Source organism: Desmodus rotundus, chromosome 12 (assembly GCF_022682495.2).
Source record: "Desmodus rotundus isolate HL8 chromosome 12, HLdesRot8A.1, whole genome shotgun sequence".
Classification (NCBI taxonomy): domain Eukaryota; kingdom Metazoa; phylum Chordata; class Mammalia; order Chiroptera; family Phyllostomidae; genus Desmodus; species Desmodus rotundus.
In genome coordinates, this window is record NC_071398.1 from 99,898,955 (window position 1) to 99,925,868 (window position 26,914).

Genomic DNA, 26,914 nt, shown 5'->3' on the forward strand with positions numbered 1-26,914 from the left:
GTTCATGTTCATTGTCCTAAATCACACTTAAAAAAGCAGTTCTCGTGTTGGACATTTGGACTGTTCCCAGTCTGGGTCTCTTGTAGAAAGATGAACGAACTCTTGTTGTTATGAACGAACATGCTTATAGATGCCTTTTGGTTTCTGCGCACCAAATTTAACGGTACGTTTCTAGGACTGGAATGTCTAGGTCATGGGCTTTGTCAGTTTCACCTGGGGGTGCCAGACTTTTCGTAAATGTCAGCACCCAGCCCTCCCCACCCCCTGGGCCGCAGAGGGGGCTTCCCCGTGCTCAGCAGCAGCCTCACCAGTGCCTGGTGTCATCGGGCTGGTACGTGATTTTTTATAAGTTTCTTGCTGAAGGTCAATTTAGTTGTTTCTCTTTCTTTCCTTCCAGCCTTTGTCATTACAAAAGCTGTGAGAAACCCAACCTCACAGAGTATCTTGGCAAGACTTTGTAAATATATCCTAATATGTGCCTTATTAGTGGGGATGCTGAGCCAAGGTAACGTAAACATCGATCGTCAGCTTTTCCTCCCCCAGAGCCCACGGGTTCATGTTTCTGCGGCCGCCCAGAGCGCCCCCCACGGCGCCCCAGCCCTGTCATCTCCAGAGGGCCGTCCGTTTGCCGGCTGTCACATTTTGTTTTGATTTGCACTTACCTAATTACTAGTAAGTTTCACCATTTATTCATTTGTATTTAACAGCTCAATTTTTTTTTGGTGAAAACTGCTCGTTCTTACCTTTTGCCCATTTTCATATTAGATGGTCATTTTTTTTCTCCTCAGCTCATGCAAGCGCTTCATCAGCTGAGAGGCCTTTGCTGCCGTGTAGGTTGTGAACATCTTTTCTCATTTGCCACTGGTTCTGGGTTTCATTTGACTCATTCTACAGAGAAAAAGTTGTGTGTTCGAATTTACCAGTTTTTTATTCTTCAGAAGGTCTTTTCTACCTTCCCTCATGCATCCTTTTTGAAATGTTATGGTTTAGTTTCCATCGGCTTCCCTGATCCGTGCTAAAACTTTGACGATTTGTATTCAAACCTCTGAGGCACCAAACTGAGGGCCCACGTTGGGGACTGAGCTCCTTCCTCCCGAGAGTCTGTCAGTGAATTTGCGTTTTCTCTCCTCTTTGAAAGTCGCCTTCGCTGTGAACTAAAATGCCATTTGTATTGGGGTCTGGTTTTTTGTGGTTCTCCATTTTACTTCAGTGATGTCTATTTATTTTTCTCCCATAGGAAAAGTTATAAATTCTGCTCCTGCCTAGGCTTTACTAAGCAAACATTCCCTTTTCCTTACCCCAGGTTGCGCCAGACCCCTGCAAGCGAGGTTGTGTGGGAGGCGGCCTAGGCGTGGCCACCTGGCACAGAGCTTGGGCTGGCCAGACCAGGGTGCAAAAGAGGCGTGTTCTGTGATGCTTGATGGGGAAGAAGTGCCCCCCCACGTGAAACTGCGAGTTCAGCAGGGCAGCACACAGCACACGGCGGTAGGGCCCATATCTTGGGGCAAAGTCTGATCTCATTTAAAACAATGGTGCACCCGGTGCCTGGGTGTCAGTTTGTCCTTAGTTAAGTAGTTACAGTGTAACTCAGCTGCAGGACTCGGGGTTCAGCGGCCAGGGGCCGGAGGTGGACCTACTTTGGGTCCAAAGGAGAACGGGTGTGGTAGGACTTGGGCTCTCCTCCACCCTCAACAAATGGCTCCATTTTCGGGGAAGAACAAAGGTCCTTAAACCACACAGTGCGTCTCGTTTGTACTACTCGGATGGCCAGCTCTCTCAAAGCACCAGGACCACCCCTCTGAGTTCTAGCATGTTCATTTATGCGGTCCTGGCACAGGCCCCGCTCCCCGGCCCGCCTAGTCCCACCAGGGCAGCCCGGGAGCGAGTGCCTGGGACCTGTCTGTCGTGGACTTTCTGGCGGGCGGTGCCTCCTCACCTCTGTATATTGTGTTTGTGCTACCGGGTGTCCAGATGTCACTTTCAGACATTGCTTCTTGACCCTGCTGTGACCCTCAGCTTTCAGCCCCTCTGCCCCTCCCCCCAGCCACCTGTGCAGTGCGCCTCCCTCCGCAGCAGCCACTTGCCCAGGCCCTGGGCCGTAGATCTTTTCTGACCCCCGTACCCAAGGTTCTGCGCTCGGCCTCAAGATGATCCGTTTTGGATGTGCCCAGGCCCTCCTGGTGCTCAGACGGGTTGACGGTCTCATCTCTGGAGGCCCCTGCTCTCCTCACTGGGGGTCACACCCATGGTGGGAGGTGTGACAAGGACTGTGGGTCCGTCCTGTGGAAGCACCCGTGAACGGGGCGGGGAGCTTGTTGTTGGAAAACAGCCTGATGGGCGAGTGATGGGTGGGTCGTGCCAAGCGGCTCCTCAGAGGGGGAGCCTGCCGCGGTGTCCTGAGTCACAAGCAAGAGGGGCCCCGGCCAAGCCTCCTGTGCAGGGCAGCATGCCGCAGTGCCGGCCACGGTGACGCCTCCCAGAGGTGGGAGGGGACAGGAGGTGCTGCTGTCGCAGACCCACAGGTGGCCGACACCAGCCCTGTGGGCGTACAGTTCAGGGGGCCGCGGGGACGTCTGGCTGATTAATGCCAACACAGGCATGAAAGGCCCGGAAGGTGCCTATATGGTGTAGGCGGGGGCCGCTCCTAATCTGGGAGTCTCCTGTGCTTCCCACCAAATCACCCCTCAGGGAGCTGGTGAAAACCCAAGCGTGGCAACGCCAGTCTTCAGGAGCCTTCTTTCCCGGCCAGTTCTAAAATGTGCTAGTGTTGGTGCCAGCTCATCAACAGGACTGCCTCTGGAGGGAACTGGGGCTGGAGGCCCCGAGGAGGAGGGGCTCGGGGACTTTCTGTGCCCTCACTTCTCTGCCTGCCCCACACACATCCTTACACACAGCCGAGAACTACCAGCAGCGGTCTTACCATGATGGCTGCAGGACACTGGAAGGACAGGTAGTGTCGCTTAGCGGAGCAGGGATGAGACGAGAGTCGGGGCGCCCTGCAGGCTGTCAGGGGAACGGTGTCTGCCTGCACCCAGCCCCACCTGGAGATGGCTTGGCACCTGACATCGTCCCACCAAGCAGAGGGGGCTGGCGGACTGTTTTCAGGACAGGCAGTCCGAGGGCGCTGGCGCGCACTGCTCTGGGGCAGCTGGGCATCGCCCGCTCCGGGTCCTGCCGTAACCGTCCCATGATCAGCAATCCAGACAAAGGCAGCTCAGGGGAAACGGCTAGGGCTGTGCTCTCCCATCTCTGATGGCCCCTTACTCACGGTCGGAAGTGGATTTTACATTGCAGCCCGCTGTGGGCGGTCATGCAAAGTCACACTCAGGCTGGGGTTCGAGGAAGTGGCCTGACCCCGGGGGGGGGGGGGGGGGGGCGGGGGCGGCGCGAGGCTGTTACAGTCCCCCAGAGGATGGGGGTTGCTGGTCTGGAACTGGGTGAAGGAGGAGATGAGGTTTTCCCTCTTTCCAGGTACACTCTGGGGAGCCTGTTCCTTCTGTAAACGAGGGCTCGGAGTCAGCAGACCTTTATCTGTAGCGCAGCCAGAGACTGTTTAACCAAATGCTTCTGGTGTTTGGCCAAGAAACCGAGCCCCATCGTCTCTCTTTAGTCCTGCCAGTCCTGTGGGAGTGCGGCAGACGCCTCATTCCCCGCCCGCCACTTTACTCCTTACAAGCACTTGTCCTTGTAACCTCTCATTCATGGCTGGCATGCCATCCCAGGAATCATGGAAGGCTTTGTTCCCACACAGGAGGTCAGTTTAGCACATTTCTTTCTCTGAATGTAATACGGTTTTCTTTGACAAACTCCTGCCCATTTCCTGCCTGAGCCCTGGGGACATGAACATGAGTCGGGCTTTGTTTTCTTCGCCTGAGTCAGTGTGGCAGGCATGTAGGGGCTGGTGGACAAGGTCAGGAAGGACTCGGTCCATCAGGCTGATGGGGGAACTCCCGAGTGGCAGCAGAGGCCCGACTCCATCCAGTCTCCCAGGGCTTGGGTGAGCGGGGAGGCCAGGCCGGCGGTTGGGTTGGGGAGATGTCACACGGCCTGTCCTCCTAGCCGGGAGTGTCCGGGTCAGGCGGCAGGGTGTGCAGGAAGAACCGACTCCTGCAGTTCGTCACCTTCCACCCCGAGTGTCCCTGACACTGGCGTTTGCAGCATCTGCGGTTTCTGTGAGGAGGTGGCCAGCCCGAGGAACGAAGTGTGAGCCTCTGGGCCAGGACTCAGTGCTTGGGAGGCCGAGCCTTCCTCTCCGAGTGGCCCTTGGCTGAGGGGCAGGAGGCTGTCACACCCCTTCGAAGGCCTGGAAAGCCTGGCAGGGGCAGGAGGGGTGGGGATGCTCAGGAGGGTTATAAATCCTAGGAGGCGGTTATCACCCGCACTGCACGGATAAGGAGGTGCCACTCGGAACAAGGAGGTGACTGGCCTGCAGACCCAAGGGTGGGGGTTGAGACAGGAACCAGCCTCCCGACTCCCAGGCCCTTGCTTTTGGGCACTGACTCCCCAACCCGAGCAGCAAGGCGCTGCCCTCCCACTGGTGATGCCCCATGGGCGCCCCCTGGAGAAGGTCAAACCCGCTAGAAAACTCCCACGGGCACTGCCTCAGGGAACTCTGAGGGTAACCGGAGGCACACCGACAGCCTTGGGACCCCAGCTGCATGGCCCGGGGCGGGGGGGGGGGCAGGATGCTAACCCACGGGCCTCACTCCGACACCGCGGAGCGCGACCTGGAGGTGCCCGGTGGAGCCCGCTTGTCAGAAGCAGAGGAGTGGCTGAGTATAGGACCAGCTGTCGGGGTCCACGCTGGGGTGTAGCGATGGGAATGGAGATTTCTTAAAAAGAGGGACAGGGCAGGAGAAAGGCCCACAGACGGGGAGTGGGGGAGAAGGGCATTTATGATGGCAGGGAGTCGCCCCGCGGGAAGGGAGCCCCCTGGCTGTTGTCCTGTGCCCCTCAGTGGCCACCTTATCACTTCCCACCGAGTCTCCCCTTGCCCTCATTCCCTCTGCGTTTCCTGCTGCAGCTGCCCCTGTCAAAGCCACTGTCGCTTGAGCGGTGCCCGCAGCAGGGCTGAAGACCAGCGCCGGGTTAGGGTGAGAGTTAGAGGGCACCGCTTCCAAGACCCCAGCGGAGGGATCCGACTGTGGCGCCCTCTCGTGGTGGGCAGGGCACAGAGCACCTCTCCATCGAGTTCTTCCGCTGCCGGGGCTGCAGGTGGGGGTCACAGAGGAACCCCCAGGGGGCGGTGTCAGGATGGGCGGGGTAAGACAAAATGGCAGCTGAACTACAACCCGGAAGAGATGGCTGACGTCAAACCAGGGAACCACCAATAATGGATCGTGGCTTTGTTCCAGGAGGCCAATCCCTAGCCCCCCCCCCCCCCATATTCCCTGCTTGGCGGGACTTGCCCAGCCCTCTCCCAGCCCCCACTCTGCAGACGGGAGAATTTCCACCCAGAGGGCAAATCCCAAATAAAGCTCTGTACTACCTAGTTTTGCGGCTGATTGGCATTTATTCCTCGGTGGAGCCTAAGAAAACCTTTCAGCTGTGAATTTGTCTCATCTCAGCTACAGCACATGGATCCCGCAGGCCGGGATACACAATACCGGAAGGTTGCAGGTTCGGTTCCCAGTGGAGGCCTGGAGGCAAGACAACAGATCAATGTTTCTCTCTCATCAATGTCTCTCTCTCTGTTTCCCTTCCTCTCTCTAAATCAATAAACATATCCTCGACTGAGGATTAAATATTTAAGTAAGTAAATAAATAAATAAAGTACAGAGATGCCACTCACATGTAGTTCTTTAAAAATCATCTCCTCTTAGAACCGGTGTGCTTTTAGAGAAAGGACGCGGTCTCAGCGGCTGAGCTTGCATGTTTTTATGTGCGTTTGATGGAGGAGAAGAAAAACCCATCTGGACGTGCACACCACGTGATTCTGACACAGGAATGGCCGTGTTCCCGGGCGGCCTGAGCGCAGTACCTCGCCGGCTGAGTCCTCTCCCCTGGTCACCGGGCGTCCTGTGATCCCCCCTTCAGCGCCAGGCCTCTGGGCCAGGAGTGCAGCCCACCCTCGCCTCGGGCCGGCAGCCGCGCGCCCTGGGAGTGCAGGGGCAGAAGTCACTTAAAGCAGCCTCAACTTTCTCCGCCAGGGCAGTGGCTTCTTTTCACACGTGGAGATGGAGCACCATTTACCCACGGAGAAACAGCTTAGGAAATGTTCTCCTGTTTTCACTGGGGCTCAGCGGTTCCCTTTCTCCCAGACCTTACGAACATTCCGCTCGTCTTTCCTCTCTCTTCCTGATGCCCTCGTTCCTCTCTGGCCTGCGGAATGGGGCTGGCGGAGGACCCGTCACCTCGCCGTGCTCCCTGGTTTGCGGACAGTATTTCTTCCTCTTCACTCATAGTCTTCCTTCACCCACCTGCCCAAATCTTCCCTGAGCCCAACACTTGCAAGCTGTCGCGCATGTCCGCTGGGGCACCTGCGCCCTCCTGGAGGCGATGAGGATGAGGATGAGGATGAAGATGCGGATGGGTGGTTTTCTTTTCTTGGCTCAGAGAGCAAACCCTGGGACTGGTGACCAGTTAGCTGCTCCATCCTCAGCGGGTCCTGCCAGGCCCCCAGCAGGTGTGATCTCCCAGCGGATCCGCAAACAGTCACTCAGCATCAGCCATTATTACGTAGCAGCGTCTGATTGGTGGGTCGCAGTGAGCACGAAAGAGGGGGCGGAGCCCTTTGGGCAGAATCAGAGGCTTGGCAAGGGGGCCTGTTGTGATAGCAACCGCAGAAGCCTCTGTAGAGTCACAGGTTGCTCCTGCGTCACTGAGGATGCCTGTTGCCTGAACAACTGCGAAACTCCGGGCAGCACGCGCAGTGCAGCAGAGCCCTGCCCCCCCCCCCCCGCCCCGTGCAGACCCCACGAGCCAGGACACAAACCCCCTTCCTCCAGAAAACCTTCCCGGATTGATGGAGAGATGGCCCGGCCTCAGCTGCCTCTTTTCTTCAGCAAGGGTAGCCCCAGAATACTTACTCTGCATCCCCAGAATACTTACTTATTTGTCATTTTTTTATGTTTCAAAATTCCTTTACTGTTTTTCAATTACAGTTGTCTGCATTTTCTCCCCACCACTCCCCCTCGCCCCAGTTATTTATCACTCTTAAAGGAGAAATCCACTTGCCTCGACGTGGGTCTAAGAAATATGTTTACTCTTGGGCCAACGTGACTGTTCAACAAACTCAGTCACTCAGCCTTTTCCTCACCTCTCTCTTCTCTGGGAAATAACCAGGGGGAAAAGCACACACATTTTCCCACTGGTTACTTGATATGCTTGCTAGACATCTTTTGTTAAGCACCCACGTGTGTTTTTTACGAGGAAGGTCACCTCAGCGATCCCTGCCACCTTCTGAAATTTCGAGATACGTTAACAATGCAGAAGGAGCAAAGGAATATGCTGAAGTCGTGAGGGGCGGGGAGTGGGGATAGGGGCTGTCCGCTGTCAGGGACGTGATGTAAGGTCTCATTCTCCATCGCCTTGGGTTAAGGCTGGGCCTGGGTTTCGTTCTCCAGAGGCTGGAGGGAAGGGATGGAGAAGGGGGTGGAATAAAAGTCAAAAGAGAAAGTGGGGGCTTCATGGGTATCCTCAGTGTGGACGAATTTCCCTTACCCGAGAGTAGTTTTTCAACTTTATTTTTATATATGTAGTTTTTCTTTTAAAAAAAATTTAATATTTATTTTTAGACAGAGGGGATGGGAGGGAGACAGAAAGGGAGAGAAACATCAATGTGGGGTTGCCTCTCACACGCCCCCTACTGGGGGCTTGACCCACAACCCAGGCATGTGCCCTGATGAGGAATCAAACCTGCAACCCTTTGGTTTACAGACTGGCACTCAACCCACTGAGCCACACCAGCAAGGGCTAGTTTCTCTCTTTTTATTGAGGTTTTATGTTTTTAGATTCGAAGCAGAATAGAAGTGCAGAGATTTCCCAGGCGTCCCCTGCCCCCTCACCCCCAAACGCAGCCGTCCCCCACCAGGGTGGCTGGTTACAGTGACATCATCGTCCTCACCCCACGTCCATGGTTCACCTCTGGGTTCCCCTTGGTGTTGCACAATCAACAGGTTTGGACAAATTACGCAGGTAGCTTAGCAGATAACCTGAACGCATTTGGACAAGCTTATGAAATAAGCAGGTTGACGGCTGGTGATTCCGGTTTGGAATTTAGGAGGAAGAAGAAGGAGAGATGTGAGGAATGAACTGGTTTTCCCCCGCTTCCGAGACAGACCCGGTACCATTCTGGGCAACGTGACAGCGCCACCTGGAGGTCGCTGTACAGCTTCCCATGGGAACACCTTTGAAAAGCAAGTCGCATTTGGATGTGTCAGTTCTGATGATCCAAATCAGTTCATCTTTCCTTTTTTTTTTTTTTTGCTCCTTCCTTGCTTGCTTTTTTGTCTCATTTTCACAAAGGATTTGGGAACGTGGTTTACTCAATACGTTCATTTCAATTCAAGCTGCTTTGAAATGTGAAAATATATACACACACACACACACACACACACACACACGGTGCAGCACAAGTAACGCCCCCCCCCCCTTTTTATCACTTACAAATCTTGTTACAAAATCTAAGTATGTAATTCTGTAACACGGTATCCCACTCAAGCACAGCGTATGACATTTTAGGTGGCATGTTCAGACTGCTGCCCGTCTCGTGTGAGACATTCACGTACGCTACCAGCCACACTCAATGGAGTTACTTCTGCCGGACCCTGTATATGAATGTGGAGTTTATTCCTATTATTTTAGGCATTACCACATTTATGACCAACACTCTTAGCCATCACTGACTACATCTTGTAGTACTCAGCGTAAAACAGTCTCTGGGTGTACTACTGAAAAATTATGTAGATCAACATAGAAAATGTTGAACAGAATAATTTCCTGTTGGCTGCAATTTACCACTTGGGAAGTATTTTAAAAATCTTTATTTCACCCTGGCTGCTGTGGCTCAGTGGTTTGAATGCTGGCCTGCGAACCGAAGGGTCTTGGGTTCGATTCCCAGTCAGGGCACATGCCTGGGTTGTGGGCCAGGTCCCCAGTAGGGGGTGCTCAAGAGGCAACCACACGTTGATATTTCCCTCTCTCCTTTCCTTCCCCTCTCTCTAAAAATAAATACAATCTTTAAAAAATATTTCTGTCACTTTGAAATTAGTAGGGATTCCTAATTCTCTCCTTAATTTTTATTTTTTTCTAGCACCTTTGTTCATAAACTGTGTAGTTTGAACCGTGTGGGTTTGCCAGGGTTTCGGTTCCATTTGGTCCAAACAGTCAATGACATTGGCAGTTTCCTGGGATTCCACCTAATATCTGAATCGGAAAAATTGTTCTTCAGATGTTGACGTTGAATCCTTTTTTCATTAAATAATCAACTCCTAATGGACTGACTTTGTAAGTGAAGATTTTATCTGTTGCGCCCCCTTGCGGCCGGCCCCCTTCCAACCTGCCAGCCTCCTCTGTTCTGCACACGTGTGGTGCGAGTCTCGGACCGCAAGTGCGGGGATTCGGGGGCAGCGGGAAGCTTTCAGCACGCGTCTTTCACGGCAGTAGCCACTGCCCTCCCTGACAAGCTGGCAGCTGCCGGCTCAGACACGGAGCCAGGCGCTGGGAGCCCGGCCTGTGTTCTTTCCTTGACCCTGGCGAGTGGGCCTGTTTCCGATTAGCGATCCTTCATTTTGTGTGAGACCCGCCGTGGTGCGGTTTCCTGGTGAATTTCCAGATCTTCTTCCATTCTTCTCGTACAATCCATTTTCTTGGCGGTGGGTCTCACCCAAAGACACGGTGTATGGAAAAGGGGCTTCTGGAAATTATCATGTTTCAGCAACAAAATTGTTTGAACATCTGACTATCATTTACGACCAGCATCTCTGGTCTCATCCATGGAAAATATCACACATAACAGGAAGATGGGGAAATGCTGGCAGAAGATCCCGGGGAGGAACTCTGTCCTCACCAGTGGGTTTCTGGGAGACCTCAGTTCAAGGTTATTTTTCCCTTCGGTTTCACTTGTGGGGCGTGCTCCTTTCTGCCAGGAGCTGAGGATCAGAGTCCAGTTTTGAAGGTGAACTTGAGAAACCAGTTCATCCATATCCCCCCTACAGTGGACCGGGAGCCTGGCTCCAGAGCCTCGGCAGGCGGGGGAATTCTGGATGGGGCTTAGCCTCGCCCAGGTGCTGTGCCGGGGCCACCATTCTGAGGGCTCTGCAAGGAGGTGACTCCGTGTGGTTTGGACCCCTGGTTTGTCACCCATCGACGGAGCCTGTCCTCATCTCTGGTTAGGAACTGTGTTCCTTATCTTCAGGAGCTGGTGGCCTTGTGGGTTTCTCGAAGGCCACTTTTCCAGGGTTGTTTTGGATGAGATTTGGAAAAACCTGCCAGGAAGCCCGGGTTAGCCTGGGAAGGGATGAGCCTTGGGGGCTAAACTGCCTTACCCTTGAAAGGTAACAGTCTAGCTGGCGGAGAGATCTCTGTGTTTTCAAAGGCATCGAACCGACAGGGGTGAAGATGCCGCGGGAGGCGGCAGAGCCTGGACTCTCTTTAGCGCGAGAAAGGGGAAGCGCTTCGTGAGGCCGCGCTTCCTGAATATTCCTTCCAGTCTTATTCATGGAATCTGCAGGGTGAGGACGTTGGGATACTTAGGGGATAAGTCCATCACCTGTGAGACACACGGCCAAAGAAAAGTCGGGCTTCATTTGCTCCTCACTAGGTGAGACCCCTGGTTAAGAGGTGCAGCTGTCTGCACGGAGCCGCGGGTAGAATCTCCGGTGGAGATTTTGGACCCTTGCCGGTGGTCATGCACTAATTAACGTATGAAATGCCCCCGTTTACCAAAGCGTATCCCTGCTCCTTAAACTAGTGCCACCGGGTAGAAATACCGTGCTGCCCATGGAGGTGATTTAAATGTTCTAGTGGTCCCCTTAAAGAGGAGAAAGAAACAGATGCAATTAATTTTTTAAAAGCTTTTATGTATTTATTTTTGGAGAGAGGGGGAGGGAGGGAGAAAGAGAGGGAGAGAGACTTGGAGCGGTTGCCTCATATATGCACTCATACCAGGGATGGGACCCGCAGCTCAGGCATGTGCCCGGACCGGGAATCGAACTGGCGACTTTTCGCTTGGAGGAATGCAGTTAATGTTAACAATATATTTCATTTAACCCAATAGACCCCAAATAACATCATATCACCATGTAAACCACATGAAAGTCATTAGTGCGATCATTTATATTTCGATGTCTGTATGCAGTCTTAGAAACCCGGTGTGTATTTTGCATGTAAGGTGGGTATTAGTTCAGATGAGCTACATCTCAGGTGCTAAGTCTCCTCGGGAGCTCGTGGTCCACAGAGCTTTGAATTGCTACTGTGTCTCACGCCAGGCAAAGGACTTCAGAGGGTCCGGACAAGGGGTGGGAAGGAGGAAAGGAAGGGCCCCTTGCTGGACAGAGAGAATCCACGGTCCCAGATTTCTCTGAGTCCTTCTGTTCAAACGTGGAACCAAAAGCATTGGCTTCCTTTCTCTCACACCCAGCAGGAGATTGTGACCAAAATCGTAGAAACTCACCGTCTGCCCTAAACCAGCTGAGTGGCGAGGACAGGCGACCAGGTGGATATGAGGCCAGGCGGCCGTGGACAGCAGCATGGAATGGGCTTGGGGAGCAGCACACCCAGTTCTGATGGGCCCCCTGTATCTGAGCTGGGAGTGCCTGCAGGTCTGTGGACTGACTGGCCTTTCATACTTGAATGAGGTTACAGTCCTCCCGGGTGTCCCGCTGTGTTATCCATGTCAAAAGCTTCTTGTCGGCAATACATTAGCAACTGCCCTTTCCAGATTCACGAGAAATGTTGCGTGAAATCACTCCAAGCCAGGCGAGCAGACCAGCAGCAATTTCACTCTCGACCTGCAGGTGGCAGCATTGTCTAAGTCACCGCCCTCCGCGCCCGCCACTGAGTTTCCGTTTTTGGACTTTGCAATTCTCTACTGTTCATTCTCGGTTCATTCTTGCAACGTGAAAGAGAATTTTCATCAAAGAGTCTAGGGCGGAGTCCAGTCCACCCCCCAGTGTGCCGGAGGAAACCCAGGACAGCTGCGGTCACTGCGGAGCCCTTGGGGAGACAGGCACCTGCAGCCCAGAGTCCAGCCGCCTGCCCGATGGAGGTGGGCGTGGGGCAGGGACCTGGAGGGCAGGGCAGGATAACCCGGCCTCCAGCAGGGGATCCCCAAGGTCAAGGCCAAGGCGCGGGGTTGGAGAGGGAAGAGGGGTTGACCCTCAGAGATGATGAAAAAAACCAGCAAGACCCTCTACAAACAGAGGCAGCTGACAAGCATCGAAGGCTCATCTTGTCCGTTCGCTGTGGCAACTGGGAAGTAACCTTCTCACTCCCATCTCCCCTTAGCAGGACCTGCCGTCTTTGAATTAGAAGGATGTGCTGAAACAGTCATTCTGGGTTTTTACGTCTTGTTGCCAGGAATGGAAGTCCCCAACACCAGGAACTGGCCGGGTAGCTCAGTTGGTTACAGCATCGTCCCGATTCAGTAAGGTTGTGGGTTCGGTCCCCGGTCAGGGGCATAAACAAGAAGCAACCAGCAAATGCACCAATAAGTGGAACAGCAAGTCAAGGTTTCTTTCTCTCTCCCCTGCCCCCTCTCTCTGAAATCAATAATTAGAAAAAAAAAAAGCCCTTCAATAAACCTCCAGCACCCAAAGCAGTTTGGCTCTCACTGCTAACCCACAGGGACCGCCTCTCTCACCTGTCTGGGTGAACAGGGTGAGTAAGTGCAGTGGTGAAACCATGCAGCTTATTCTAACAACTCTCGTCCCCCTGCGTTACATGCCGGACTGGCAAGCGTCCGGTTTCCTGTGTCTGCTGCTCAGGCCCATCGCTGACCACCCCCCCCCGCCCCCCCGCCCCGGGCGCATGCACCTTTCACCCTACGGGTCTGCATTCTTCCTTCAGACGTCACCTGACACACCGCTTTCTCCCCGGAATAATCCCAGCCTTCGCCGAACTCACGGGGCTCGGCGCCTCGTCTGTCCCCTCTCAGGGCTGTGAGTGTTTCCCACCTGATGTGTGTGTGTGCGTGTCTCGAATAAGGCCTGTCTCTCCACCATTTTCATATGCCCCATTCTGCTGGCCGCGTGGGTATTTTCCAGGTAGGTGTCGTGTCCTGCTGAATATTTGTTTGTCGAGTGGATGCGTGGATGCCCGTCAGAATCTGCGTGATGTCTGACCTCTCAGCCAGATGGTGAAGACCTCGACACTGACTTTGAGAACAGTTAACTTGGAGGAGTGGAAGTGTCCGCAATCAAAGAAGGCACAGGCAGATAGTCGAGTCTTCAGATATGCTCCGAAGGACAAAATTGTCCTCTTTGGGGAAAAATCCTCACCCCTCTAAGGCCATCTCACCACCCGGCCCAGTTTTCCTTGAGATGTTTAACTCGGTTGCCCCTATGCAGGGACCGTGCTGAGAACATGCGGGGGTGGGGGTGGGGGTGGGGCGGGGAGGGCAGATATTCAGGTCACGGGAAAAGCTGCTCCTCTTGGAACAGCATCCTGGGTCCCTTGGAAACATTTTCGTGTTTGGTGTCTGTATAGCGTTTCCAGGTTTTTCCGTGACTCACAGATAGAACCAGAAGGGACGGCGAGGAGCCACAGCCAGGACGCTGGGCCCGGCTTGGCGGTGCCCGTCTGTCCTGCCGCTGAAACGCGATCAGGGAGTGGAGTTCCCGAGACGCAGCCTTCCGTCCTGCGCGGGGCTCCTTGGCTCTCTGCGGCCGCGCTTGCACCACTGCTTGGGAGCAGAATGCAGTGCCGCTCCTTCCCGTCAGGTCTCAGTCTTATACCGGGAGCCCTCGATCCATCCATCCGGGCTTGTAGTGTCTCACCCGCTTGCGCGCTCATCCTTGCCGGTGGAGTCCTTACCACCCACCCTTGCGAGCCCTCGGGTCCTGCAGAAGGTCTTCCTCGGGGAAGACCCAGGGAGACTAAGTCTGTTACTGATGATCTGTCCCGTGTGGAATCTGGCAAAGAGAGTAACTCGATAGTCTCTTTAAAAGCCTCTTCCCAGCGGCTGACCCCCATCTTCTCTCACCCATCATCCTCCCCTGCCCAGTGATGGGCTAGCTGGCAGGCATCCTGAGCCAAGGTCAAAGCCACCTCTTCAGCTCCTCCGCCCCGTCCCCTTTCCTGAGCTGACGGGTTCTCCTCCACCTGGCCCCGGGGGGCCACATCCCCAGTGGGGAGGCCAAACGTAAAGAAGACCCGCGGTCTTGTTGCCGTCCTCTGTCGCTTGCTTACCCCTTGGGCTTTCGTGTTCCCTTTCTAGGCCCCCCGCTACCCAACCTGACTCACTCACACCGACACCTTCTCACGTGTTTTCCCCGGAAATCAGGGGATCCACGGGCTCACAACTTCACGTTTTAGAAGGAGTTGACTAGGTATTTTTGTGCAAGTGCCTGGTGCCTCTTCCTCAGGCCGTTGTCCCTTCGGTCCTGGCTCTCACAGTCGTTCCCCTGCTGACCTGACTCCCTGAGTCCCCTCCCTCACGTCCCCTGGGTCTGCTGCCTTTGTCTGCTGCTCGTTAGGAACTTGGAGATGGCGGGGAGCTTGATTGCTGTAATTAAACATTAGTGGGAATCCCCTTTAAAAAGGGGGTCCCACGCAGAAATATCTTTTGTGCGATGGCTAGCCGAGGCTTGAAGTTTTACGGGGCGCCTGGGCTGAGGACTAGGAATTCAGATTTGGAACGGGGTGGGGGTGTCTCTTCAGAGAGTCCCACCTTACGGAGTGTGCCAGAACGAGTTGGCAGAGTTAGGTGGCCCACCTGAGGTTCTAGCCGAGACTGTGAAGAGGGACCGACTTAGAAAACAGACCATTTTATGTGTCTGAGTGTCTTATTAAACCTTCTGTCGCGGTTGATGGTGCGTGTATAATGTCCGGACCAAGGCAGAGAACTGAGGCCAGCAGGGTGAGGAGTTACGTCCGCAGGGCACTTTAAGGTGCACTTGTTTTCCTGTGACAAAGCGCGCGAACATGTTTCTACCTAATGGCCACCGCGTCCTTGTGAGGAAGGAATCACTGTCCCCTTCTTTTCTAGACAAAGAGACCAAAGAAACAGGCTGAGGGTGGCCAGAGGGGAGGGGCGTCCAGAAAAAAAGATGATAAAAAGATAAAATAAAATCAGCAAAGAGCGCACTGTGTCGATGGGGGCTGATCAGAAGCTTGCATTGGTGAGCTGAGAGAAGAGTCCCAGCCGGATGGAAAGCAAGACTTTTCTGAGAAAATGTAGACAAATATGACATATTTGTCACTTTTGTTTTCTGGCCATACAGTTCATAGAACCAACAAATGAAAATTCTGTTAGAAATAACAATAAACGTGAAACAAAGTAAGAAATAGAAGCGAAGTGAGTTGAGTTAATTACCCCAAAGTCACATACAGTGACAGACAACCCGGGCCATCGACTCCAGCCCCCTGGACATCCGTATTGCAGTGACCAGATGGGATAAGACAAACCAGTGGACAAGTTCCCGTCCAGACCCTTTTCCTCCCCCTGCCTTCTAGAAGAAGAGCAGCTTGTCGGTGGGGGGTGGGGGGCGGCTGCTTCTGTTCTGTGGGTCCCAGGGGAGAAGGAGCAAGAGCTGAATGGTTGAGCTGCCTCCGTGGGCAGGCAGGGCTGTGCTGGGGGTAGGCAGAGCATTCCAGAACAGGAATCCTGAAGGATGGAGACTTGAGAGGTGGTTTGGGGGCATTTGGGGAGGGTGGACTTGAACTTGGAAGTGCCTCCGTGCTCAATGAGAGATGGCAAAAGGGTCTGGAGAAGTTATTGTTGTTGTTATGATGATGATGATGATGATGATGACGACGACGAAGAACGGGACGCCCCCTGGCACCTCGTACAGAAATTGCAGTGAAGATTTCACTTGCTTTCCAGGTCTCTTTGGAGACCAGCTTGCTGCAGCCGGTCCAGCATGCTCCTTGTTTCCCGGGCTAAAAGGCCAAGGTGCTAATCCAGGTTTTCGCTCTCTCACGTGCTGTCAGGTTGGGGAAGGGGGGTCAGCATCGCAGGGAACCCACGCTGCTCAGCGGTGCCCGGGAGAACGTCCTCAGAAACGGGCCTGGGACGGTTCTGCGCTCATCTCAGCAGCTGTGCTGGTGGAGGTCAAGGTGAGATGAGAGCCAAAGACCTCGGATGGGAATTCTGGGGTCTTTGTGGCTGATTCTTTCTCCTCTAACCCAGGGGATTCTGGGTGCCAGTCAGGTCCAGCCAGATGGCACAGTGACCACGAATGCCCTTTACACAACTGAAGAGCCACAGCGAAATTTTCACAATTTCGCCCCGTTTCCTAGCTCGTGGTAACCCAGGTCTTGTGACTCGATCCCTCTGGTTTCACAGCCTGGGTGGCCGTGTGGCCAGGGGTCAGGAGCTGGGCACAGGACTGTGCAGCCTGGGCGGAACTGCTGACCTGGTCCCGAGAGAGAATCCACGGAGACCCAGGGGGATCCGAGGATAGACGCGGACTCTGGCGTGTGGCGTGTTTGGGGCCGGCCGGTCGGACCTCGCTGAGAGCGGGTGTTTCCCCCCCACCTTCAGGGCTGTTGGTCAGGGGTGGGAGGCTGATCTCCCACCGGTTTTACTGGACTGTCCACAGTGGGCTTCCTGGGAGCCAACGGAAGGAGCAAGAGCCTGTGGTTTGAATGTCGGGGCAGAACCAAGTTCTTTTCTTTCTTCTGCGTGGTTTCGGAGCTTCTGTGTCAGGTTGCTCCTGTGGGGCGGCTGGTCAGAGGGCCGCAGAGTCCCTGCCGTGGGCACGGCCCGCCGGGTGCAGCGGACGGAAGAACACAAGCCTCGCGCTACTTCTGCGGGGGGCCGGGCCCAGGGCTAGGCCTGCTGCCCCGCACTTGGCTGTGGGGAAGGAGCCACTGAGGGGGCACAGGCAGGGCACCCCAGACAATCCCAAGCCGTATGGGGCGGCCGTCCCTCTGTGCTAGGGGCTCAGGAACCCTCTGGAAGGTGGCAATGCCCTAGACCAGCCAGTCTTTAAAAAAACACACACTCACTCATTTTTACCAAATGCACACACACAGTTTATTGAAAGGTTGGAGTCCTATGCCATTTGCTGGGAGAAGCAGCAGCCTTCCCTCCTGCTCCCCGTGTCCCCTCCCTGGGGGCGGACCCTTGAAACACTTTGGATTTTTTTTTTTATATTGGTAAAGAACATGCTTGTTTTGTTCCTTGATAGCTTTGCCTAGACGGACGCTGCCTATGGACTTGGCAGGCCGAGAAGCAGGAGAAGCCCCTCCATCCTCGCCCTTTGCCTCTACCCGTGCCCCTTCCCACGCCCCCTGTGAGGGGTGAGACTTCATTGTGCTGAGCTCATGATACTTCAGGGTTTACCTGTTACCGCAGCTCGGCCGTCCTAACCCTGAGGAGCAGGTGCACCTGAGGCCCTACAGGGCCTGGCCTTGCGTCCCTCTCCAACACGCTGTCTCCTCTTGTCCTGCCCTGGGCTCTGCACCCTGGCTGTGAGAGGGGCCGCCCCGGGAGCTGGACCACACGGTGTGTGGTTGCTGTGCTGGATGCACGGGCGTGGGGAGCGGCGGCCTGGGGTCAGCCACTGTTCTGCCTCCTGGCCACCGTACGACTGTGTGCTAGTGCCGGAGCCTCTCTGAGCTTCAGGAAAACAAGGCTAGACATGACCACCTGACCTGGTTATCGAGCGCTAACCGGTGAGAACCTGAGCAAAAAGCTGGGTCAGGGCTGGGCACGTTGCGGCACGTGGAGGCCCCTCTGCAGCCTCCCTCCCGAGCTCTGTCCAGGGCCCACGCGACGAGCCTGTGGACAGACATCTCCGGGGTGGAGGACCGCTTTGTGTGAAGGGGAGAACGTGGGCTTGGGGGGCTTTGCTTCTGACCGTCTGGGTGGCCCCGTCTTTAACGTGCCCAGGCCGCACTCTGCCACTGTGAGCTCGGGTGGGCGTCGCGGGCTCACTGCCTTTGTTAGGAGGGAGCGTGCCGATGCCCAAGGGCGGCTCCCATCCACGTCAGCTCTTGTCTCTGGGTCTGTATTTTTCCCCAGTTGATGCATTTTACCGTGATTCCTCCGAACTGTTTACCCTCGGAGGGCGCACCTTGCACCCCGTATTTCTCCGCCCGCTCCAGTACCCAGCGGAGGGTAGAGTCACCTGCTCAGGGCTTCGGTCTGCCGTCCTGCTGAGCCCTCAGCCGTGCCCTTGGGCAGGTCGAGCAGGAAAGGACCAGCCTGTGAACCGGCAACCAAACCTTTTATTTTACGGATAAGTTCCAACCCCTAGGACCGCTCTGCGGGAGTGGGCAGGGAGGGCGAGGGCGGAGGCGGGAGCCTGGGCCAGGTGGCCTGGCCGCGAGTGGCCCCTGGCGGCTAAATCAGCTGCGGGAAGCCGTCCTGGCCCGTGTCCACCTTGCTCTGGAAAATCCGCCGGCTGACCACCACCCGCTGCCCGCGCTCGTCCTCGTCCTCCGCCTCGCTGGACTTGCGCCGGGCGGTCTGGTAGACCACGGCGCACATGCCCGTGAGCCAGGCGGCCACGGTGCCCGCCGAGAAGATGCAGAAGCCGATGAGCAGCAGGAAGAGGTAGTCCCGGCCGTCCAGGTGTGTGATGCACATGTACCGCAGCGGGTTCCCCACCTGCGTGATGGGCCACCCGGCCAGCTCCGTGGGCTCCACGCATGTGGCATTCTGGCCATCTGGAGGAAAAGCACAGCAGGCAGAATGCTGAAACGGCGGACCCCCAGGGTCCCGAGGCCAAAGGGCATCTGGAGGGGTGGTCTGGACCCGCCCTCGCTGCTCCAGGTATGGTCTGGGGGCACCACCGGGGCCTCGTCAGAGATGCAGCATCTCCAATCCCAGCGCAGGGGTTTGTGACAGAGGAAGGGGAGGAAGACGCCCTCTGAGACTGAGTGTGGTCAGCAGCCCCCGGGCAGCCCGGCCGTGGAGATCTGGCAGGAGAGGAGAGGGGCAGGGACACAGCGACCCTTCAGAGTGTCTCCTTCGGCCTGGTTCAGCAGCTCTGGGGCTTCGGCCAGGAGGCCCCCCTCCCCTGGGTGGGGTGGGTGCAGAGGCCCAGCAGGGGAGGCTCTGGGTAGCTCCTCAGGGATTCTAGTGGGAGGGGCTCGGCCGTGGGCCCCAGCCTCCACTTGGTAACCGACAAAGAATGATGTGCTGAGAAAGGAAACCGTGGGCTTCGGAGGGGCTGGGTGTGTCTGGGGTGGGGGTATCACGTTATGTTTCTCAGGAGATTTATGTGGCTTTCACACTGGGGCTTGGGCGGCAGAGATGAGACTAGACATCAACCACTCGTTTCTCCGTTTAGAGCGTTACCTTCAAAGGAGCAATTAGGCGGTGATTGTATCAAGTTGTCAGGCTGCTCTTAAGCGAGGGGTGTGGGTGGCTGTGGGGGGAGGGGCCTGGGTTTTTCTACCCACTTTCTCTGTCCTCCTCCCTGCTCCCTGTCACTGCAAGATGCCCACTGGTCCCTAGTCTCCCAGCTCCGGTCCACTTCCCACACGCCCGGGGTTTCCTTCCTCAAGCACAGCTCTGCCCACGGCTCTCTGGCTCTGAGCCCCCCAAACCCCACTCTCCTGTGGGCCCCCTGAGCACCTGCCCCTTCCGCCTTCCCCCTCTGGCTTCTCCGCTCCCAGCTCCAGTCGCATCAGCGCCCTCCTCTTCCTCGTCCTGCCTGAAGCTGTCTTTGTTGCCCTGCACTGCTCCTCCCCCCCCCCCCCCGATTTTTCACGAGTGCTGCTTTTCTGTCCCTCAGGGTCAAGTGCAAATGCATCTTCCCAAGAGACCTTCTCCAACCTCACCCCTGTGGCTCAGAGGACATGTAACTGTCCCCACCGCCGAACTCTTCTGTGGCATTTCCTCATAGCCCCCTTACTGCCCCCACCATGTGCTACCTTGCTGGGTGGTCGTTTACCCCAGGAGGGGGCAGTTTTTCCACCCTAAGAGGACGGCTTTCAGCTCATGTAATCCGTGTGTGATCCTCGTCCCTGTTCATAAGGACCATCATTCATGGGAAGAACTAGTTAACTTTTTAAATATTTGGGGGTTGGATAGTACTGTTTTTATTCTCGAATTCTAGTGGCGCCGACTGCGTTCAGAGATGTGCCCTCTATGATCTCTGTGCTGTGGGATTTATTGAGAACATGCTTTATGGCCGAACGTGAAGTCAGTTGTAGCGACGGCGGCCCGTGGCCTGGAGCGCTGCGTGTGGGCTCTTTGCTGGGTCCCTGGTCCCATGGGTGCTGACCCGGGTGTGGGTTTAGAGAGCCCTTCCACACCTTTCCTGACTCTTGATCTTTGCTGACTTTCTGTCGACTTTTCTGAACCATCGCGTCTCCTCCTTACTAGTGGTCTATTCGTTATTGAGGGAAGCACGTTCAAGTCTCTAGCTCGGGGCGTGCGTGGCTCTGCTTCTGCGCACGGTCCCGTCACACTCTGCCTCACACAGTGAAGCTACACGGTGAGGTGCAGAGGAGGTAATAGCCGCCATCCACCTCCTCCTGGGAGCCTGACCCTTTCCCATCATCTCAAGTAACGCTGCCCGCTGCTGGCCTTCAAGGCCAGGAGAAGGGCTGTATCGAGTTTCCGGGGTTAGGGTTCGCTCTGTGTATCTTTTCCCATCCTTGTTACTCTTTCTGTGTGGCTATACTTAAGGCATATTTTTGGTGAGCAGCACGTAGCTGGGTGTTGTTTTGTATCCAGTCTAGCAAACCTTGTATGCGAATCAGTCCATTAACATTCCATGTTAGACTGATACATTTAGATTAACTGTTTCTGTTCACCGCTTATTGATGTCCCTTTCCCTCCACGTTGTTGCCTTCTATTCATTATTTCCTTTCCTTTCCTTAGCTTGTTGATTGCCCATCCTTTTCCTGCTCTGGTATGATGGCTTCGAGATTATAGACCCATCTACTTCCGGACTGCCTGATACGTGAGGTGCTTTACAAAATTAACCTCTGCTCTTGATTACCCTGCCGTGTAGTTTTAATTATTCCCATGCTACAGAATGAGCCCACTGTTTATAAATCATTCCCTCTCTGGCTTGCTCGATCTGCTTGCCTCTGACAAAAACCTACCAGGTACCATTGTGTGTGCTGGGCACTGCGGCACTCAGGGCCCCGTTCACCTCCCCAACAGGTGCCTGGACCCACGTACTCCCTCGCTTGGCCCCATCCCGTGGGCCCCGGGCCTTCGCCCCAGTTAAAGAGCCCAGGTATAATTACAGGTGTCATTAATGTTTAAATCCTTCCTGCAAACCGTTCCTAAGGAAACATAACCTACCCCCTTATTTATTTCCACGTGTAGCACGCTGCTCTCAGGTAGGAACCCGTGTGCCAGGAACAGGGGCTCGGAGGGGCAAGAGGCCCGGCGTTTCTGAGCTCACCTGCTCTCAGGGAACCTGACTGGGCTGGGCTGGGACCCTTCCTGAACTGCACAGGTGTGCTGCCCCCTCGTCTCTCGGGTTTTCTGGGTGGTTTAGGGACACCTGGCACAGCTGTCCCCTCTTAGCCCCTCACTGGCCCCCTGGGGCTGCTCCTCCGGCTGTCAGCTGGGGGAAGCCGCAGGCCAGGGCTTTGAGGTCAGGTGGGGACACAGGTGAGCAGGGCCCTGCACAGCCTGGGCAGTGTCCTTCCCCAGCCCTTCGCTCTGGCCTCTGCTGCGGGGACCGGCGCCTGCGGCAGCGGAAGTGTGAGGACCTAGCTCATTCTGGAAATCTGAGTGCTGGGTGGGTGGGTGGACGCGGGGTGGTGACCCAGTCACAGCAGCCTTTAGTGCAGGGAGGAATAGCCTTGGAACGAGGCAAGGATGCTCTCTGCTCACAGCACACTCAAATGGCCTGGACCCGGAACAGCACAGGATGGAGCCATCTGCTCCACGCAGATGCCCCGAGTGGCTTTGCCCTGCCCCCCCCATCCTTTGTGGCAGTCCTGCCCAGACCACTGGCTCATGCAGGACCGCCTGGGGACTGTCACTGAACAGCTGACACAGAGGGTCCCTCTGTCCTGAAACCACCCCACGCCCACCCCTGGCACCTGTCCCTTTGTGAGTTCTCACTGTTTCTGATTGTTCCCGGTCACATTGCAAATGCCGCATGAGGGAGACATTTGGAAACATTATCACCCACTAATGTCTCTGCACCGGCCCAGTTAGAGTAGCTGCTGTGGGGCTAGAACACAGGCCATTGGCACAGGGGTCCCGGGATGTGGCCTGAGGCGCACCTGCCCCTACGGCTGTCTGACCCAGAATCTCTGGGCCTGGGTTCCTGTGCTCACAGAGTTCGAGAACCGCTGGTTGAGCAGGCCAGGCCTGGAGGGAGAGGGCAGGGCACTGAGTTCCCGGGTCGGCGGGGGAGGGTGGTGGTGGTAGAGATGTTGTTCTAGTCAAAAACGGGGCACTTAGGACGGGGTGGGGAGTGCAGGAGTGGGGAGCCAGGCCGCCTGCTTCTTAATCACACCAGCAGCTGTGTGACCATAGTCCCATCTCTAGGGACAGTGCCCTTGGCACAGACCCATCGTGGCTCGTCTGGGACACCATCCGCTGCCCACTAGCATCCTCTCACTTCATCTAAGTGCACCTTGCCTTTCTATTTAGGTTGTTGGACGGCCGGCTAGGGGGACCTAAGACAGTGTGTGACCCTACTCCCTTCCCTCAGGGACAGGCAAGGCTCAGAGAGAGGATATCTGAAATCACACCGTGGCTTTTTGGGGGCCAGGGCCGTGCCCTCTGGCTTCCCCGGTGCTTTCTCCCTCTTGTCTCCCTTGTCTTATTAAAGTCAGGAACTGTGACCTCTCTCGCTCTGCGGTCAAAGCACCCCGACAACTTGGCTGCAGGATGAACAAACAATCCACGTTCGAGGTGAAGGGACAGTGGTGTGTCCCCCAGCACCGGGAGAAGAGTTGAACTTGGATGGCAGGGGAGCTCCATGCTGTGAGGAGGCAGGGTTCAAAAGCATCCTCTTTAAAAGGTGGTACGGACTCACATGGCAGCCACTGGCCCCTCATGTGGCTGTTCAGACGAATAGGAATGAAGTAAAAGAAAAAGTCCAGTTCCTCAGTCGCACTCGCCACATTTCAAGGGCTCAGGGACTGACCGCATCTGGACCGTCTCCACCGGGCAGCGCTGGACCAGGCCTTGGGAGTGCGGGGAGGCCCCCCTTTTGCTCTGAGAGCATCAGGAGAGGCCTGGACCCGGTCCTGCGAGGGAGCGCTGTTCGGGGTGGGGCTCAGTTGCCACTCTCACCTTCAAATAGCTCTGGTGACTGGAAAATTCCAGCTCCCACCAGGAGCGGGTCCTCGTCTTTGCTGACCTCTGCCAGAAAGGAAATGGGCTCCGTGTGTCTGTTTCAGCTCCGTATCGATCAGGAGGATCAGGGCTCAGAGCGTCCTGGCAGCTGGTCCAGGGCGGCCCACCGCTGCCTCTCCCACAATGTCTGCATTGCAAAGTGAGCGCCTGGACCCTTGGAGAGCCCCGGCGGATTTCAGTGCCTCTGGCGCGTGTCCCGTTGGAGGGTCTCTTTAGAGGAGACCTTTGGTAATAGCACCAAGCCTCGATGTTCCTGCTCGGTGTAGCCATGAAATCTGGTGAACGGAACACGCCTGCTGCTGCTCCGTGGGGGCGGCTTTAGCCAGAATGTAGCATGGGAAAGACACATTGTCGTCCTGATGCCTTTTGTCTTATGACCTCCCCATTTCTTTCCCCGGACTCAGCTTCCTTCAAGGTGACACAGGTTGCAGGAAAATCTCAGCTTATTGGATTTCCCAAGAATTTCCTCCTTCCTCTGAAGCAAGAGCTGGTAGAGTTAGGGGCACGCGCGTCATGCTGGCCAGGGATTCATGTATTTTTGCAGGGTCCTCTTCAAGATAGGAGCACTTTTTGGGACTCGGAAGGGTGGACCTCAGACGGCTCATTTGAGCCCCGTGAGAGGCCTCAGACGGGGAGATATTGGAAGAAAGGAATTGCTCAGGGCCCTGCAGGCCCCCAAGCACAGCAAGTGCGTGACTCTTTCTCCCCACAGTGGGACTGGCCTCCTTGCCCTCATCCCCGGAAAGCCACCTGCACGTCCACACCTGTTTCTGGAGAGGCGGGGCGGGGGGTGCTGGTCTCTAGGGAGAGCTTCACTTTCAGGCCCAGCAACGGCCGCCCTGCTGCCGCTGGCCACGCCAGAGGCTCACAGCCGGGCTGAGACCAGGCCCGGTCAGGCTTCTGGTTTTTTGTTCTCCAGGGGCTCAGCCCCTGGGTCCATAACTTGTGTAACAGCCCAGCTCCCTCCAAGATTCCCTCTGTCCGGTCTTCCCCGGGACGAGAGCCCTGGGACCTGCTGCCCTCCTTCCCCATCCCACCTGTGCCGCACAGGCACCTGTGCAGTTGCGTCTCCCGGACAGGTGCACTGGCCTTTCCCACCACGTGTGCTGACCCTTCCCGCCACCCGGTGCTGGTCACCTGACTCTGTCTCTCCACATCTGCCAAGCGAGTGTGTACGGAATGCTTACGGTGTGCCAGAACTCGGCGCATTGGTTCTATTCTTACACCTGTCTGAAAGATGAGCGAAGAGGCGCTGGGGTTCCCCCCAGGGCCCTGGCAGAAGGGAGGGGGCAGTGGACAGAGTGGCAGCGGCCAGCCTGGAGATCTACCAGGTGAGACCCGGTTCAGGCCGTCCCCTGCGGCCTGAGAAGTCAGCATCTTGAAGACAAAGGGTCGCCCGTATCGAAGCCGCTCCCCTCCCCGGCCCTCCCCTCTCTCACTGTCCGGGGGCTCACGTGTCCCCCCCCAAGCCTATCGAACTTGCCCTGCTACGCAGCGCCTGTTGGGTTTTCTGCCGCCTGTGAGTGACAGGGTGTGCTGGCATCCTGGAACCCGGCGTCTGAACGGAACAGATTAAAATACTTCCCAGCGGGATACGGTGCCCCTGTGTTACTCTCTTCCTTTGTCACTCCGGTCCTTTACCGTTTCCACACTCACCCTTGTCCGTCGACCCGATAGCTCTGTGTGTTTGGTCCCCAGCCTAGGGATCAGGAAGCTGAGGCCCGGAGAATCGGTGACTCTGCCAAGGGCAGCCTGTGAGCACATGCTGAGTTTGGGGCCAGAGCTCGGCTCTTTGAATTCCTCTCCCAGAGCCTCCCTCCAGGTCCCTACTGCTCCACAGCCAACCCAAGGATGGGCCCTGCAGAGCAGTAAGCATGCTCTCGTTCCATCGGCTTCAGCCAGGTGCCCCCCTCCCTCCTGTGTTCTGGCTCCCCCTTGTCTGGAACCCATGGCTCTGACTCCAGCACATGTCCCCCCCCTTCCCCTCCCCCCGCCGCCCCATCGCACCCTCACCTGGGTGGTCCAGATGGGACACGATTAAGTAGATGGTGAAGTCCAGGAAGGAACAGTTACATTTCCAGGGGTTCCCACTCAGATACAGGGTCTGCAGCGTGGGGAGGTTTTGGAAGGCAGCGTGGTCCAAGGTCTGCAAGCCGGTGTCCCTGAGGTCCAGGAGCCTCAGAGAGCTGGTGTTGGCGAAGGTGTACTTGCTCAGAGATGACAGGTGTGGGTTATTGGACAGGTTCAGCTGCACCAGGCTGCTGAGCATGGAGAAGCTGTACGGGGAGATCAAGGTCAGGTTGTTGGAGCTGAGATCGAGGTAGATGAGCTTGAAGACCCCGAGGAAGGTATAATCCATCACGTTGCCGATCAGGTTGTTCTGACAGTCCAGGTAGACGAGGTCGCTGAGCAGACCCAGGTTCATGGCCGGCAAAAAGGTGATGCGGTTGTCATTCAGGTAGAGCCTCCGGGTGTTCAGGGGTATGTTGGGGGGGTACTCCTTTAGCTGCGCCCCCGTGCAGACCACTTCCTGGGCTTGGCACTGGCAGCTGTTTGGACACTTGGACCCCGACACCAGCCCCATGCCAAAGGAAAAGAGTAGCCACCCGGGGCCAGGGCCTGGGGCAGGGGACATAGTAGGAAGGCACTGTGCCACCACCCTCTCCTTCCACCTTCCGTCAGTGGGCTGGCGGGCGCTGTCCCTCTGATCAGAAGGCTGCGGAGGGGCAGGCGGGGCGCCGGAAAGAACCGGAACACTCTAGCTTGGTGCAAAGCAGTTTTCCATTACAGCAGAACCCAACAGAAGTTGAGACGCGAGGCCCAGGGCCCCACCGCTTGCTGGGCGGCTCTGCCCGTGGCGCGCTCCCAGGCTGCCGCTGGCAGCCGGCCCGCTCGGCAGCTCTGAAAGGTCTCACCCTTGCCCGGAGTTTGCTAGTGAAGGAGAGCCGGGGGAGAGCCGTGTGACCGCGAGGTTGCCCGTGGGCACCTCTGTGATGTCAGCAGCCTCAGAATATGGCCGGGGGGGAGGGAGCTGCCTCTCCCTCCGGGTGGTGTGGGGTGTTAGTGTGTCGGTAAGTGGCTGTCCCCTGGGGGATTGGGGTCTTCAGCGTGTGTGTGTGTGTGTGAGCGTGAGTGTGTGACAGCTCCCCACGGCAGAGGATTAGGTTACATCGGACTCTCTCATCCGTAGGTAGCCCGGATAGGGAACGTGGAAATCTCCAGTCCCACTCCCTTCCTTACCGATGTACAAAGTGACTTGTGTAAGGTGTCTCCTCAGAGGGACCTTGAACTTGGGTGGGCACCATTGTTTGTGTGTTGTCCGGAGAAGACAGGAAAAGGGGGAGCCACCTTCGAAGTGAGCAGGGGCCTTCCGCTGCTGAGATGCTCTCTGAGCCTGCGTTCCTAGTTTGCACATGATGCTGTGCATCACACACACACACAGGGTCCGGCACAGGTAGTGCCCCCTTTTTGCTACAAAATCTTGTACTGCAAAATCAAAAGCACGTAATTCTGTAA

General features: G+C 56.1%; 2 protein-coding genes across 3 annotated transcripts in view; one reads left to right on the forward strand and one right to left on the reverse strand.

Moving 5' to 3' along the window:
- Positions 1–26,914, forward strand: part of RXRG (retinoid X receptor gamma) — a 104,441-nt gene that overhangs the window by 3,869 nt on the left and 73,658 nt on the right. The gene's annotated exons all lie outside the window — the stretch shown is intronic.
- Positions 18,452–26,033, reverse strand: LRRC52 (leucine rich repeat containing 52). Its single transcript, XM_024552168.2, has 2 exons — positions 25,412–26,033; positions 18,452–18,777 (listed from the first exon to the last, which is right to left on the reverse strand). Exons 1-2 carry the CDS (start codon positions 26,031–26,033, stop codon positions 18,452–18,454), a joined length of 948 nt encoding a protein of 315 aa, XP_024407936.2.